At 28.5% G+C, this 14,782-nt stretch overlaps 4 protein-coding genes across 4 annotated transcripts; all 4 read left to right on the top strand.

The window, feature by feature from the left end:
• Window positions 1–947: 947 nt before the first annotated feature.
• On the top strand, window positions 948–3,181 carry OCT59_009857 (uncharacterized protein; the record flags this gene model as incomplete). The annotated part of the gene is made up of 6 exons (XM_025320610.2): window positions 948–984; window positions 1,075–1,094; window positions 1,170–1,487; window positions 1,567–1,747; window positions 1,833–1,898; window positions 1,981–3,181. The coding sequence occupies 6 exons, from the start codon at window positions 948–950 to the stop codon at window positions 3,069–3,071; spliced, it is 1,713 nt and encodes a 570-aa protein (XP_025170989.2). The 3' UTR covers window positions 3,072–3,181.
• A 1,111-nt stretch (window positions 3,182–4,292) lies between these two features.
• OCT59_009858 (uncharacterized protein) lies at window positions 4,293–6,457 on the top strand (the record flags this gene model as incomplete). Its single annotated transcript, XM_025311511.2, has 6 exons — window positions 4,293–4,332; window positions 4,437–4,456; window positions 4,529–4,840; window positions 4,922–5,102; window positions 5,179–5,244; window positions 5,334–6,457. The coding sequence occupies 6 exons, from the start codon at window positions 4,293–4,295 to the stop codon at window positions 6,455–6,457; spliced, it is 1,743 nt and encodes a 580-aa protein (XP_025170990.2).
• Window positions 6,458–7,723: 1,266 nt separating this feature from the next.
• OCT59_009859 (uncharacterized protein) lies at window positions 7,724–9,944 on the top strand (the record flags this gene model as incomplete). The annotated part of the gene is made up of 6 exons (XM_025320611.2): window positions 7,724–7,763; window positions 7,846–7,865; window positions 7,940–8,248; window positions 8,324–8,504; window positions 8,581–8,646; window positions 8,739–9,944. 6 exons carry the CDS (start codon window positions 7,724–7,726, stop codon window positions 9,830–9,832), a joined length of 1,710 nt encoding a protein of 569 aa, XP_025170992.2. The 3' UTR covers window positions 9,833–9,944.
• Window positions 9,945–11,739: 1,795 nt separating this feature from the next.
• On the top strand, window positions 11,740–13,962 carry OCT59_009860 (uncharacterized protein; the record flags this gene model as incomplete). The annotated part of the gene is made up of 6 exons (XM_025332514.2): window positions 11,740–11,779; window positions 11,871–11,890; window positions 11,972–12,283; window positions 12,368–12,548; window positions 12,634–12,699; window positions 12,790–13,962. 6 exons carry the CDS (start codon window positions 11,740–11,742, stop codon window positions 13,887–13,889), a joined length of 1,719 nt encoding a protein of 572 aa, XP_025170993.1. The 3' UTR covers window positions 13,890–13,962.
• Between the last annotated feature and the right edge of the window lie 820 nt (window positions 13,963–14,782).

Below are 14,782 nucleotides of genomic sequence, written 5' to 3' on the forward strand. Positions count from 1 at the left end.
TGAGATCATAATTTTATCATATAATAATAATAGTATGATGCGTTATTAGTTTCATATCTTCATTCCGTTTCTACTTTATAAAGATTAACGAGCAAACTTAAAACGTTTGTTTAAAAAAATATTCCAGTCCGATTTCCAGTTTGAATTTTTTGTTAATTTTATGGATAGTATATTTTCACCTATGGAACCTATGGAACATTTACCGTGACGCATACATTATATGAGATGCTTCTATTTCTAAACGAAGGATTGCTTTACGTGCCATCGCTTCTACAGCTTTAATAAGTAAATTTTCACCCATGTGAGCTAGATTTTTCATCTCCCACGTGATTTGAATTCTTAATGCCGTTCATCCCATGTGACAACAAAATACCCGCTGTCGCGTAATTTGATTAGAAAGAATAAAAATGATCGTTTATTTAAAAAAAAACCAAAATACATGTACTCTAAGACGACCAAACTGTTCGTGATTACACTAAAACATTTACGGTAATCACAGGATTCATGATAAACACATTGTAAATAAAGGGTTCACAATGGTTCCATTTTCTTATTTTACCAAATATTTCCAATTGATTGAAATGTTGTAACTTTATTGTTTCCATTTTGGAAAATAAAATTTTGGTACTCCCTATTAATGAGATTTATATATCGAAGATCAATGAATAAAAAAAAATTTTCTTGGCGTAAATTTTATCTCATATGACCAAAAAAAGAAATAAATGAAAGAGTGAAATAAAATTGTGTTGATTCAATGATTTTTACGGATAAAATAAAGTTTTTATATATGGTACTTTCATTTTAAATGAAAATGAAAAAAAATAAATCATCATGAATTAACATATAAATAAGATCAATTATTTTCTTTCTTTTTTTTAAAAAAAAACCTAATTTTTTTTTAAACTCGTTAATTATTTTGTATATACTGTACTACTTATCGTTAAACGATGAGCGCACCGGATATTCGACTCGTGATTGGTTTAGGTATAGTACAACGATAATAAGATAATAAAGTAGTTTTAGGTTAAAAATTTTTTTTCAAAGTTTCAAATTAATTTAAATTATATCACGTAGATTTCGGAACCACATATTCGGTATATAACGTACAAGTTTTGTCATTTATATTAAAATTCATGAGATAAATAAAAAATTTTCTTTTCTTTGGATAGGGATTTACTTTATATCATGTTGATGATGGTGATGATGATCTCTCGAAAATTAAAATAAATATTGAATGGCCTGGGGAGGTGGGAAAATTCAAAACAAATACAGTACTTCAATATAAAGAAGATTTTGAAGAGGTTGAATTATGGGGTTATCCAGCCTTGTATAAGAAACCTAATAGGAGAAGCGGAGGGGATGAAACAAAACCTGTAGAATTATTTAAATTACATTTGGGTAATTGTTTAGAAGAGTTTAAACCAAAATTGCCTGAACCATTAACTTATAAACAAGCAATTACTGATTATCTTAGTAAAATTGGGGAGGTAAATAAATAACTTACTCTTTAAATATTATAAATTATATTATAAGATTCTCTAATCTTATTTATTTTAATTAATAAAGTTGATTAAGGAAACCATTCCTAAATATTGGGAAGGAATTGATTTTATGGAACATGTTTTTTTGGTTCTTACTATACCAGCTGAATATTCAGAAAATGATAAGGCTATAATGAGAGAATGTACATTCAATGCTGGATTAATTAGCGACAAACGTTCGGAAAAACTGCAATTTACAACTGAACGTATGTTTATTCATTTTTGATTATGCAAGGTGATTTTATGATAATTATGATAAAAATATTAACAGAAATATTTTATAAAATATAGCTGAAGCTGCAGCAATCTACTGTATGTATAGTAGCTTAAGAGAACACAGACTTGCAGAACCCGGAAGTAAGTTTATATATTTATAAAGTATACTTGAGAATTAAATAAATGATTATGTCGTTTACTAATACTTTGTCTGATCAAAAAGCAACTTTTATGATTGTTGACTGCGGCGGTGGCACAGTAGATTTAACAACACGTAAACTATTAGAAGGAGACCAATTAAGTGAAATCACTGAACGAGCAGGAGACTTTTGTGGGAGTACTTTCATTGATAAAGAATTTATTAAATTACTTAAAAGTGAAGTTGGAAAATCAGCTATGGATTTGTTTAGTAATAAACATTATGGTCAATTGCAATATTTAGTTCATGAATTCTGCCAACATGTTAAGTTACCATTCAGTGGAAATAATCAAGATTTTAGTTATGAAATTGATCTTGAAGAACTTGCTCCTGCATTATTACAATATGTCACTGGCTCAGAAAAAGATTTGATGGAAGAGAAAGAGTGGATGATTACACTTGATTTTAATACCATTAAATCCATGTTTGATCCTATTGTTGATAGAATTATTAAAATGATTCGGAGTCAGCTCGATAATTCTAAAAATTGTTCAGCAATATTCTTAGTTGGAGGTTTCGGTCAATCCAAATATTTACAGAAAAAAATTGAGGAAAACTTTGGCAAATCGGTAGAAAATATCTCAATTCCGAATAAACCTATTGCAGCAGTTGTATGTGGTGCAGCAATCTACGGAAAAAGTTTACAAGGATCAAAAAATTTGAGTAAATTAAATAATTCAAAACGTGTTATTGCAACTCGCGTATTGAAATATACGTTTGGAATTAAAGTAACTCCTTCGTGGAAACCTGGGGACCCACCGGAACGACGCATATCTGCCGGGAGAATTCAAAAATTTCACCGCATTGCGGAACGTAAAACTGAAGTTACAGTTGACCAAGAATTTAAAATTGAAGATTTGCTTCCTGTTCTTCCATTTGCAACAAAAATGACTTTTGAAGTATATTATACTAAAGCACAGAATGCTGTTTATTGTGATGAACCTGGTATGGAACCGCTTGGAGAATTAATTATAAATCTTCCTGATAAGCACTTAGGACTTGATAGACCCTGTACACTTAGCTTATTATTTGGTGATATGGAAATTAAAGCTAAAGCATTTAATCAAAAAAATGGTCAAAATTATCAGACTACTTTCGAACTTAAAGCTTTCTAGGTCATTATTTTTTACATATGTATACCAGATACATACAATCATGAGTATCTTTTTATCTTTATTTAATAAACGAATAAATAGTGGAAATTATTTTTTTTATTTGTATTGAATGTCGAGTATCTTCTTTCTAATATTTTATTAACACAGTATATATTATTATGTTATCTTTGCAACTTTCCATTTGCCGATATCGTTGCCCGCTAGATCCCTGTAAAAAACTTTATCCGTAATTTCTGTGAATATGATACAGTTACGAAAAATAACAAAATCCAAGCAACTTGTGTTTTGAGTCTATAAATTCCGTGAATGTGATATAAAAAAATACGGAATAAATTTTTTATATGGGATAAGATAATCTTGACTTCTCTCCTCTGCATATTCATTTAATTATTTAAGTTCAAATATTATTGGAGACTTGTGGTTTATGAATTATAGTCTAGTCTCGAAATAGCGAATTCACGTAAAAATATATAAGATGACAGCAATAATTATTTAGGAGGTTCTAATTTAGTATGATTTCAGGATAAGAAATTATAAATCACGTGACTAAGAATTGGAACATCAAATGTTGAAATTTTTGTTTATTTATTTATTGAAAATACTTAAGAGCTTAAATAAACATGGTAAATTTTTGATGGGATAAAATCTCTAACCAATTCCTAAAGCAAATTACAATTTTGCCCAGTACTATCTGGTAATTTCAGGTAATTGCCCGATAATTGTTTTGCGATCGTTCTCTGTTCTATAATCATCTTGTGACTTTGTAATCCGGTAATTTGTTTTTACGTGCGTAAATAGTTAACCCAATTCTGAAAAATAGCGATAATGTACTATTACCAACAACCACTAGAATATTATAGAATATTAGTTACTATGAACATCAATATCTCCTTAGTAGAAGCTCGCAATTTTAAGTAGTATATTGTGTCCATTTTAAGATGGTACTCCCACATGAATATTATGAATGAGATTTAATAGTTCAATGAACAACTGGAACTTATTTTTAATGAGAACAATAATAAAATCTTGTTACAAGTTTTAAATTATCCTTGTTGATACAACAAAGGAATGTGATTATATCGAAAGAAAGTAATTTTTTATTTTAAAAGATAATGTTATCGGATACTATGAATTTTACATAAATATGATTGTTTTGTATTTAATAGTTTCATTCCTTTAATTATTTTAATTATTTGTAATATACATATCATTTGAACATAAATGTCGTGGTTAAAAGAAGTTCGAGTTGTAGTTGGTTTTGGTATAGTTATAATAATTAAAAAAGTTGTCTTTTTGATTTTTTTTTTGTTTTTTTAGCGCTAAATTAATTAATCATGTAAATTATATTGTAATATTAATTCATAGATTTCGGAACAACCTATTCGGTAATTATAAATTTAGTTTCGAGACTTTTAGAATTGATATAATAAAAAAAAATTTTTTTTTTTATTTTATAGGGATTTACTTTATACCATGTCGATGATGATGATATCGGAGATATCAAAACTAATAGCGAATGGCCAGGAGAGTTAGGAAAATTTAAGACTAATACAGTACTTCAATATAAAGAAGATTTTGAAGAGGTTGAATTATGGGGTTATCCGGCCTTGTATAAGAAACCTAATAGGAGAAGCGGAGGTGATGAAACAAAACCTGTAGAATTATTTAAATTACATCTGGGTAATTGTTTAGAAAAGTTTAAACCAAAATTGCCTGAACCATTAACTTACAAACAAGCAATTACCGATTATCTTTTTAAGATTGGAGAGGTAAATACATAACTGGCTCTTTACATATTAATTGAATCATGTTATAAAATTCTCTAATTTTATTTATTTTAATTAATAAAGTTGATTAAAGAAACCATTCCTAAATACTGGACTGGTATTGACTTCATGGAACATATTCTTTTAGTTCTTACTGTACCAGCTGGATATTCAGAAAATGATAAAGCTATAATGAGAGAATGTATATTCAATGCTGGATTAATTAGCGACAAGCGTTCGGAAAGATTGCAATTTACAACTGAACGTATGTTTAATTTTGATTATTTTGATTATTATGAACTTATGAAAATATTAATATATTTTTAAACCAAATATGATAGCTGAAGCTGCAGCAATCTATTGTATGTATAGTAGTTTAAAGGAACACAAACTTACAGAGCCTGGAAGTACGTATAAGAAATATTCTTGATATTTAAATTATTAATTGTGTAGTAATACTAAATATTATTCATTCTTTTTTATTTGATCAAAAAAGCAACTTTCATGATCGTCGATTGTGGCGGCGGTACAGTAGATTTAACAACACGTAAATTATTAGAAGAAAACCAATTAGGTGAAGTCACGAGACGAGCAGGAGACTTTTGTGGGAGTACTTTCATCGATAATGAGTTTATCGAACTACTTAAATGTAAAGTTGGAAATTCAGCTGTAGATCTCCTAAGAGAAAAACATTATGGTCAATTGCAATATTTAGTTCAAGAATTTTGTCAAAATGTTAAACTACCATTTACTGGAAATAATCCAGATTTTAGTTACGAAATAGATCTTGAAGAGATTGCTCCTGCATTATTACAGTATGTCACTGGTTTAGAAAAAATTTTCATGGAAGAAAAAGAATGGATGATTCAACTTGACTTTAACACCATTAAATCCATGTTTGATTCAATTATTGATAGAATTATAGGAATGATTCGGGTTCAACTAGATAATTCTTCAGAAAAATGTTCAGCAATATTCTTAGTTGGAGGTTTCAGCCAATCTAAATATTTACAGAAAAGAATCGAGAAAGAATTCGGTCGATTGGTAGAAAATATCTCGGTTCCGAATCAACCCATTGCGGCAGTTGTGCGTGGCGCAGCAATTTACGGAAAAAGTTTACAAGAATCAAAAAATTTGAAGAGTATGAACAATGTAAAATGTGTTATCGCAACTCGTGTAATGGATTATACGTTTGGAGTCGAAATAAGCTGTTTATGGAAGGATGGAGATCCTTTAGATCGACACACAAGTGATGGAAGAATTTATAAATTTCTTAAGATCGTAGAATGTGATGATATAGTTACAATTGACCAAGAATTTACAACTGAAAATTTGGTTCCTATTTATCCGGACCAAACAACAATAACTTTTGATATATACTATACACGAGAGCAGGATGCTGATTATTGTAATGAACCTGGTATGAAATTGCTTGGGAGCTTACTTATCGACCTTCCCGAAGTGCATTTAGGAACTAATAGGCCTTGTACATTCTGCTTATCATTTGGTGATATGGAAATTAAAGCTAGGGCTTTTAACCAAACCAATGGGCAACATTATCAAACCAAATTCGAATTTAATACTTTCAAGGTAATATGGTTATGTTTCAAAGCACGATAATATTGATAATATTTTAAATATTTTTTAACTTGATTCCCAGTAACTGACTTTCTAAAACTTTATTATGTTTTCTTTTCAAATTTCTACTAAATTATCAATATGATTAACTTTATTTCCACAATATTGATCTTACTGTAGGATGAGGAATCGAGGAATTGAGGATCTTGGAATGAACGATAGGTTAATGAAACTTAGAGCGAAATGAAACTATCATAACAAATTCTCAAATTGGTCCAGCGCTGATTTCTCGACGGATCTATCGTTTTTAATTATGCGATCCTTTACTTATCCGTTAAATTTTTCGTAAATATGTTCTTTGATCATGCATCTTTCAATCTGAAATTTTTGAAAACCTTCGTAATAATACCTTTTTTATTTATCTATCTATCTGTTTATTTATTGATGATACGTACCTGTGTTATTATTAGTTTATCTTTATAATATTTTTAAATTACTTTTGATCTAGGTGCAATTTCCACTTCTATTTGATATAATCACTTATATTTCCTGATTTTTCTTACTTTACAAATTAATTTTCTAAGCCATTTGGTTTATTAAAAAAAATAATAGTGATCATAAAATCGTTCTACTTCGTTTCCTATATTGAATTTATTCAATTGGTATTTAGTTTAGATGAAAAATAATCGTATGATATAATTAATGATAAATTGTTTAACTAATTTTAACTTATTCGTAAATAGTTAGATTGGCATAACTGATAAACTTGATAAACTACAAATTAGACATGAGGACATGACTTTTATTAATTGGAATTAGATAATGCCCCTGAAAAAGTGTAGATCTTATACGTAGAATACACGTATCCCTAGAAATTTATGACGTACAATTTGGTAAATATTATTCTATAGCTGTTTCAGTTATATCCGGAAATTGACTTGATTTATTTATCAGGTGATTTGCGTTAAGTAACACAATTCTGAAAACAGCGATAATAATACCGAATTATTATAATTAGATCATTGTTTCCACTTTAAAAAGATTTTTGGCACACCCAACCTAATAAGAACAATAATAAAATAATGTTACAATTTTGCTAATTATTCTTATTAAAATAACCAAAAATGTAACAAAATAAAGTGATTAAATCAAAAATGATTATTTTTGTTTATAAAAATTTTAGTTTAAAAATATAATAAGAAATATTATCGGATATCATGAATTTAATATAAATATGATCATTCATATTTTTTACTATTTTCAATGTTAATAATTTTGTAATATATATTATCTTTTTGATTGAATATAATGTCGTGGTTAGACGAAATTCGAGTTATAGTTGGTTTAGGTATATATTTATAACTACTAGAAATTTTCATTTGAATTCTTTTAATACAAAATTAGTTAACTAATATTTTATTAATTTATAGATTTCGGAACCACCTATTCGGTAAATTATATATTTTAAAATTCGTTATGTAATATTAGAATTGTTAAAAGTAAAAATATATCTTTTTTTGATAGGGATTTTCTTTATACCATGTCGATGGTGAAATCGGAGATGTAAAGACGAATAGTGAGTGGCCAGGAGAGATGGGAAAATTAAAGACAAATACAGTACTTCAGTACAAAGCTGGCTTTAAAGAGGTTGAATTATGGGGTTATCCTGCCTTGTATAAGAAACCTAATAAAAAAAGCAAAAATAATGAAACGAAACCCGTAGAATTATTTAAATTACATTTAGGTAATTGTTTGGAAAAACTTAAGCCAAAGTTGCCTGAATCATTAACCTATAAGCAAGCAATTACCGATTATATTGGTAAAGTTGGAGAGGTAAATAAATAACTGACTCTTTAAATATTAAAAAATTATATTATAAAATATTCTAATTTTATTTAATTAATAAAGTTAATTAAAGAAACCATTCCTAAATATTGGGAAGGGATTGACTTTATGGAACATATTCTTTTGGTTCTTACTGTACCAGCTGAATATTCAGAAAATGATAAAGCTATAATGAGAGAATGTACATTCAATGCTGGATTGATCGGTGAGAAAAATTCGGAAAAGCTGCAATTTACAACTGAACGTATGTTTATTCATTTTTGATTATGCTAGTAATTTTATTATAAAATATTAACAGGTTATTTTTAAAATAAATATAGCTGAAGCTGCTGCAATATATTGTATGTATAGTAGCTTAAAGGAACACAAACTTACAGAGCCTGGAAGTATGTTTATATATTTATAAAAGTATGCTTGCCAATTTAAGTAATTGATTGGATTGCTTACTAAATATTATTCATTCCTGTCTGGTCGAAAGCAACTTTCATGATCGTCGATTGCGGTGGTGGTACAGTAGATTTAACAACACGTAAATTATTGGGAGAAAATCAGTTAGGTGAAATCACTGAACGAGCTGGAGACTTTTGTGGGAGTACTTTCATCGATAATGAATTTATTGAACTACTTAAATATGAAGTTGGAAATAAAGCTGTAGATTTGTTAAGAGAAAGACATTATGGTCAATTGCAATATTTAGTTCAAGAATTTTGTCAAAATGTTAAATTACCATTTACTGGAAATAATCCACGTTTTAGTTACGAAATGGATCTTGAAGAGATTGCTCCTGCATTATTACAATATGTTACTGGTTCAGAGAGGGAATCGATGGAAGAGAAAGAATGGATGATTGAGATTTGTTTTAACACTATTAAATTCATGTTTGATAATATTATTAATAGAATTATTGAAATGATTCGAGTTCAATTGGATAATTCTTTAGGACAATGTTCTGCAATATTTTTAGTTGGAGGTTTCGGTCAATCCCAATATTTACAGAAAAGAATCGAAGAAGAATTCAGTCAATCAGTAGAAAATATTTCAGTTCCAAATCAACCTATTGCAGCAATTGTACGTGGTGCAGCGATCTACGGAAAAAGCTTACAAAGATCAAGAAATTTGAAGAGTATGAATAATTCAAAATGTGTTATTGCGACTCGCATATTAAATAATACGTTTGGAATTAAGTTATATGATAAATGGGAAGATGGAGATCCACCAGATCGACTCTTATCTGGTGAAATGATTATTAAATTTTATCGTATTGTAGAACGTAAAACTGAAGTTCCATTTGATCAAGAATTTATAGTTGAAAATTTGTTTCCTATTTATCCAGATCAAACTAGATTATATTTTGAAATATTTTACACCAAAGAACAGGATGCTGTTTATTGTGATGAACCTGGCATGAAATTGCTTGGGAACTTACGTATTGACCTTCCCGACGTTCATTTAGGAAATAATAGGCCTTGTACATTTTGTATATCATTTGGTGATATGGAAATTAAAGCTAGAGCATTTAATCAAACAAATGGACAAAATTATCATACAAAGTTTGAATTAAGCGATTTTTAGATTATATTACTAATGAATTAGTTAAATTATTAATAATATGTATGCAAGCTTTAATTGTTTTAATAAATGAAATTTTTAATTGGAAAAACCATAGTTTTTCATAATAATCATTAATTGTTAAAGCGTAAGTGTATATTTTACGTTTCTACATATCACCAATCGTCATTGGAACGTAAAAAAATTCTTATTACTAAATATCACAGTTCATTCACGTGATCAATTTATTCGAGTATTCAGTTACGATCTGGATGATTAACGGATCGTCACATTTTAATAATTATATGCGCAATCAATCAATAAAGGAATAATTTTTTTCGATATTTTGTAAGTATATCAATATATACAATTTAATAAACTTAAATATCTCCTTCAGAAATAAAAAAAAAGAGATAAATTACTCATCAAAAATCGGAAATTTTCATCCGTATACTAGATAATAAAATTCAATCCGTCTGAATTATATTTCATTTTTAACATTTAGTCAATAGAATAATTCATTTTTTTGGGTCGTCCTATAATGTTAAATGTAAACCCTAATAGCCAATACATAATTTAGAATATGTAGGCATCTCTTTCCAAAAATAGATGGGAAACATTTGAACAAATTGGCTATCCGTTAATCATCCGGATCGTAACACTACATTGAACACAGTTTTATTAAAAATAAATAGAGGGCATTCATTTAATTTATATTATTATGTTATTAGACTTTTATTTCGATATTATTTAAATATTTTGATTAATATTTGAGTCCGATCCTAGGATCTATTTGAATGAATTAAATCCAGCGCTAAACTTTCATCGATGGACGCCCTCTTGTATGGTCTTTAATTATCCAATTCTTTACTTATTCACATGTGAATATTTGACACATCTTTCCATTCAAAATCTGAAGAAACTCGTAATAATTTTTGCATTTTTTTTTGAGAAGACTGTTTTGTCTTTGATTTGGATTCAATTTCTACTTCGATAATATAAACTCTTTATTCTCTCGCTTTACGAATTGTTTCCACAAAAAATGGTAATAATATGTAAGATCTTTAACTGACTTCGTTTGCAGATTGCTATTTTCAACACAATGACATTAAATTTTTTTTTTTTGTAATTCAAATATTATCAGACGACATCTTACTAACATAAAATCGACTTTACTGACCGCTAAACAGTGTTTTCACAAAAGCTTTAGCTTAAATTAAACAAGTTACTATAGTTAGATTTAGTTAATGCTATTCTTTTTATACTCAAATTGTTCAAAATAAAAAGAAATTTGAGAAATATATAAAAAATATGTAAAGTAAATAAATATACGTAAATATATATAAAATACATAGGACTTTAATGGTGTTGAATCTCTTGAAACGCGACGATTATTAAATATTAATAAATATAGATGGTATATATATATTGTAATTTATAGATTTATTAAAATATAATAAACGGGATATTCACGTACACTAATTGTCGACCGTAGAAAGATATAGTCCGTTCCGGACTAGCTTTATTATGATCACATTCACATCATTTCGTAATTGTTTGTTGAACTATTGGTACTCAAATTTCTATAAATAGTATTCTTGTACGTTAAAGACCCATTGTTTCCATATTAGAAATGAAGAAAGGTTATTGGTACCCTTACACGAATTTTTATGAATGAAATTTAGTATGTAGTTCAATGAATAAACCTATTATCCTTACTCGTACAACCTAAAATGAAACAAAGAAATGTGGTTAAATCGATAACAAAACATGTATTTTATTTTTGTAGATTGTTCAGATAAAAATTTGATTAAAATATAATAAGAAATATTATCGGATATATCGGATATCATAAATTTTATATAAATACAGTATGATCGTTAATATTTTACTAATTCCAATCCATTAATTATTTTGTAATTTCGAACATAATGTCGTGGGTAGACGAAATTCGAGTTATAGTTGGTCTAGGTATAAATATAAAAAAAATAATTAAAATAATTGTTATTTGAATTGTTTTCAGCGCTGAACTAATCAATTATATCATAATATGAATTCATAGATTTCGGAACAACCTACTCGGTAATTTATATTGTTTTAGCACGTTAATATTAGAGTTGATATGACAAGTATAAATGTATATACATCATTTTTTTTTTGTAGGGATTTTCCTTATTTCATGTTGATGATGATGATATCGGGAATATCAAGACGAATAGTGAATGGCCGGGAGAGTTAGGAAAATTTAAGACCAATACAGTACTTCAATATAAAGAAGATTTTGAAGAGGTTGAATTATGGGGTTATCCGGCCTTATATAAGAAACCTAATAGGAGAAGCGGAGGTGATGAAACAAAACCTGTAGAATTGTTTAAATTACATTTGGGTAATTGTCTGGAAAAGTTTAAACCAAAATTTCCTAAACCATTAACTTATAAACAAGCAATTACTGATTATCTTAGTAAAATTGGAGAGGTAAATAAATCGGACTATTTAAATGTTAAATAATCTATTTTAGCTTTTAATATTCTCTAATTTTATTTATTTTAATTAATAAAGTTGATTAAGGAAACCATTCCTAAATACTGGACTGGTATCGACTTTATGGAACATGTTCTTTTGGTTCTTACTATACCAGCTGAATATTCAGAAAATGACAAAGCTATAATGAGAGAATGTACATTCAATGCTGGATTAATTAGCGATAAACGTTCGGAAAAATTGCAATTTACAACTGAACGTATGTTTATTCATTTTTGATTATGCAAAGTGATTTTATGATAATTATGATAAAAATATTAACAGAAATATTTTATAAAATATAGCTGAAGCTGCAGCAATCTACTGTATGTATAGTAGCTTAAGAGAACACAGACTTGCAGAACCCGGAAGTAAGTTTATATATTTATAAAGTATACTTGAGAATTAAATAAATGATTATGTCGTTTACTAATACTTTGTGTCTTTGTCTGATCAAAAAGCAACTTTCATGATCGTCGACTGTGGAGGCGGCACAGTAGATTTAACAACACGTAAATTATTAGACGACGATCAGTTAAGCGAAGTCACTGAACGGGCAGGAGACTTTTGCGGAAGTACTTTCATTGATAAAGAATTTATTGAACTACTTAAACGTGAAGTTGGAAATAAAGCTGTAGATTTGTTGGAAGAAAGGCATTATGGTCAATTGCAATATTTAGTTCAAGAATTTTGTCAAAATGTTAAATTACCATTCACTGGAAATAATCCAGATTTTAGTTACGAAATTGATCTTGAAGAAATTGCTCCTGCGTTATTACAATTTGTTACTGGTTCAAAGAGGGATTTGATGGAAGAAAAAGAATGGATTATTGGACTTGATTTTAATACCATTAAAAAATCCATGTTTGATCCTATTATTGATAGGATTATAAGAATGATTCAAGTTCAGTTAGACAACTCTTCTGACGAATGTTCTGCAATATTTTTAGTTGGAGGTTTCGGTCAATCCAGATATTTACAGGAAAGAATCGAGAAAAAATTCAGTCATTTAGTAAAAAATGTCTCAATTCCAAATCAACCTATTGCGGCAATTGTACGTGGCGCAGCAATCTACGGAAAAAGTTTACAAAGGTCGAGAAATTTGAAGAACATGAATAATGTTAAATGTGTTATCGCAACTCGAGTATTGAATCATACGTTCGGAATTAAATTACATCCTATATGGAATCCATTCGGTGATCCAATAAATCGACTTACAGCTGATGGAAGAATTGCTAAATTTTGCTGTATTGTAGAACGTAAAACCGAAGTTACAATTGATCAAGAATTCAAAGTTGAGGATGTGTTACCCGTTTATTCAAATCAAACAAAATTACGCTTTGAAATATTTTACACAAAAGAACAGAGTGCTGATTATTGTGATGAACCCGGCATGAAATTGCTTGGGAACTTACGCATTGACCTTCCCGACGTGCATTTAGGAACTAATAGGCCTTGTACATTTTGCTTATCATTTGGTGATATGGAAATTAAAGCTAGAGCATTTAATCAAACGAATGGACAAAATTACCAAACCAAGTTTGAATTGAATAATTTTTAGGTTACTTATATTTGTATCATTATTATTAAGTTTAAATAAATTTTAACGTTAATAAATATATATATGTAAGATTAAATGAAAGATTTCAATTTTTTCGTTCAAGACGTGCTCTATCGTAAAACATTTGTGTGGATAAGATAGACCAAAATAAACCATCGAGGTTAAATACGTATGATATCAACTAGTATGTGATAGTTAAGTTTTAAAAGCATTAGCGTTTTGAAACGATTTACTGTGCCATTGTAACTATCATTTTCATCATTACGTATCGCTTCAAATCGTAATCGTCTGAATACTTGGAAAACTTACACGTCTCATCTTTATGATTCCAGTAAAATTATTTCTAAATTCCCTACGAATTCTGTAAGCTGATTTTGAGCCTTTCATTTTCGGTACGAAAGTGTTGACAAATCTTCTCCAGATCGTTTATATTTCTCAGAAATTTCTTTGAACTGATTTAAATTCATTTATCATTGAATAATTTTTGGATTTTGGAACTTTCAGTTCGTCTTTTATTGTTTCTTTACGAAGAGCGTGATTTCCATCATGTATTTCAACACATTTAGCGTGTATCCTTCATCCCAGATAGGATGGATATTCTATTTTATCCGTGTTCATAAGTTTTTGATAAAAGATGTCGTCCAGTGTCTAAAAAGCATGTCAGCTTTTGAGTGCGCGATTTGTTAATATCAAGAAGTAATTTGGTGGTTCTGGTTCCGTGGTGCGTCTAAAATGTAATGAAGCTTTGGATATTTTTTTTACTATATATTTTACGACAACATTATTATAATCCTATTTCAGGAACTTTCTCAAATAGTACCATCAAAATTAGTGCTTTTCCTCAATTCGTTTTGGACGTTTAACAAATAAATTGAAGATTTTTACATTGCATT

This window comes from Rhizophagus irregularis, chromosome 18 (genome assembly GCF_026210795.1).
Source record: "Rhizophagus irregularis chromosome 18, complete sequence".
Lineage (NCBI taxonomy): Eukaryota > Fungi > Glomeromycota > Glomeromycetes > Glomerales > Glomeraceae > Rhizophagus > Rhizophagus irregularis.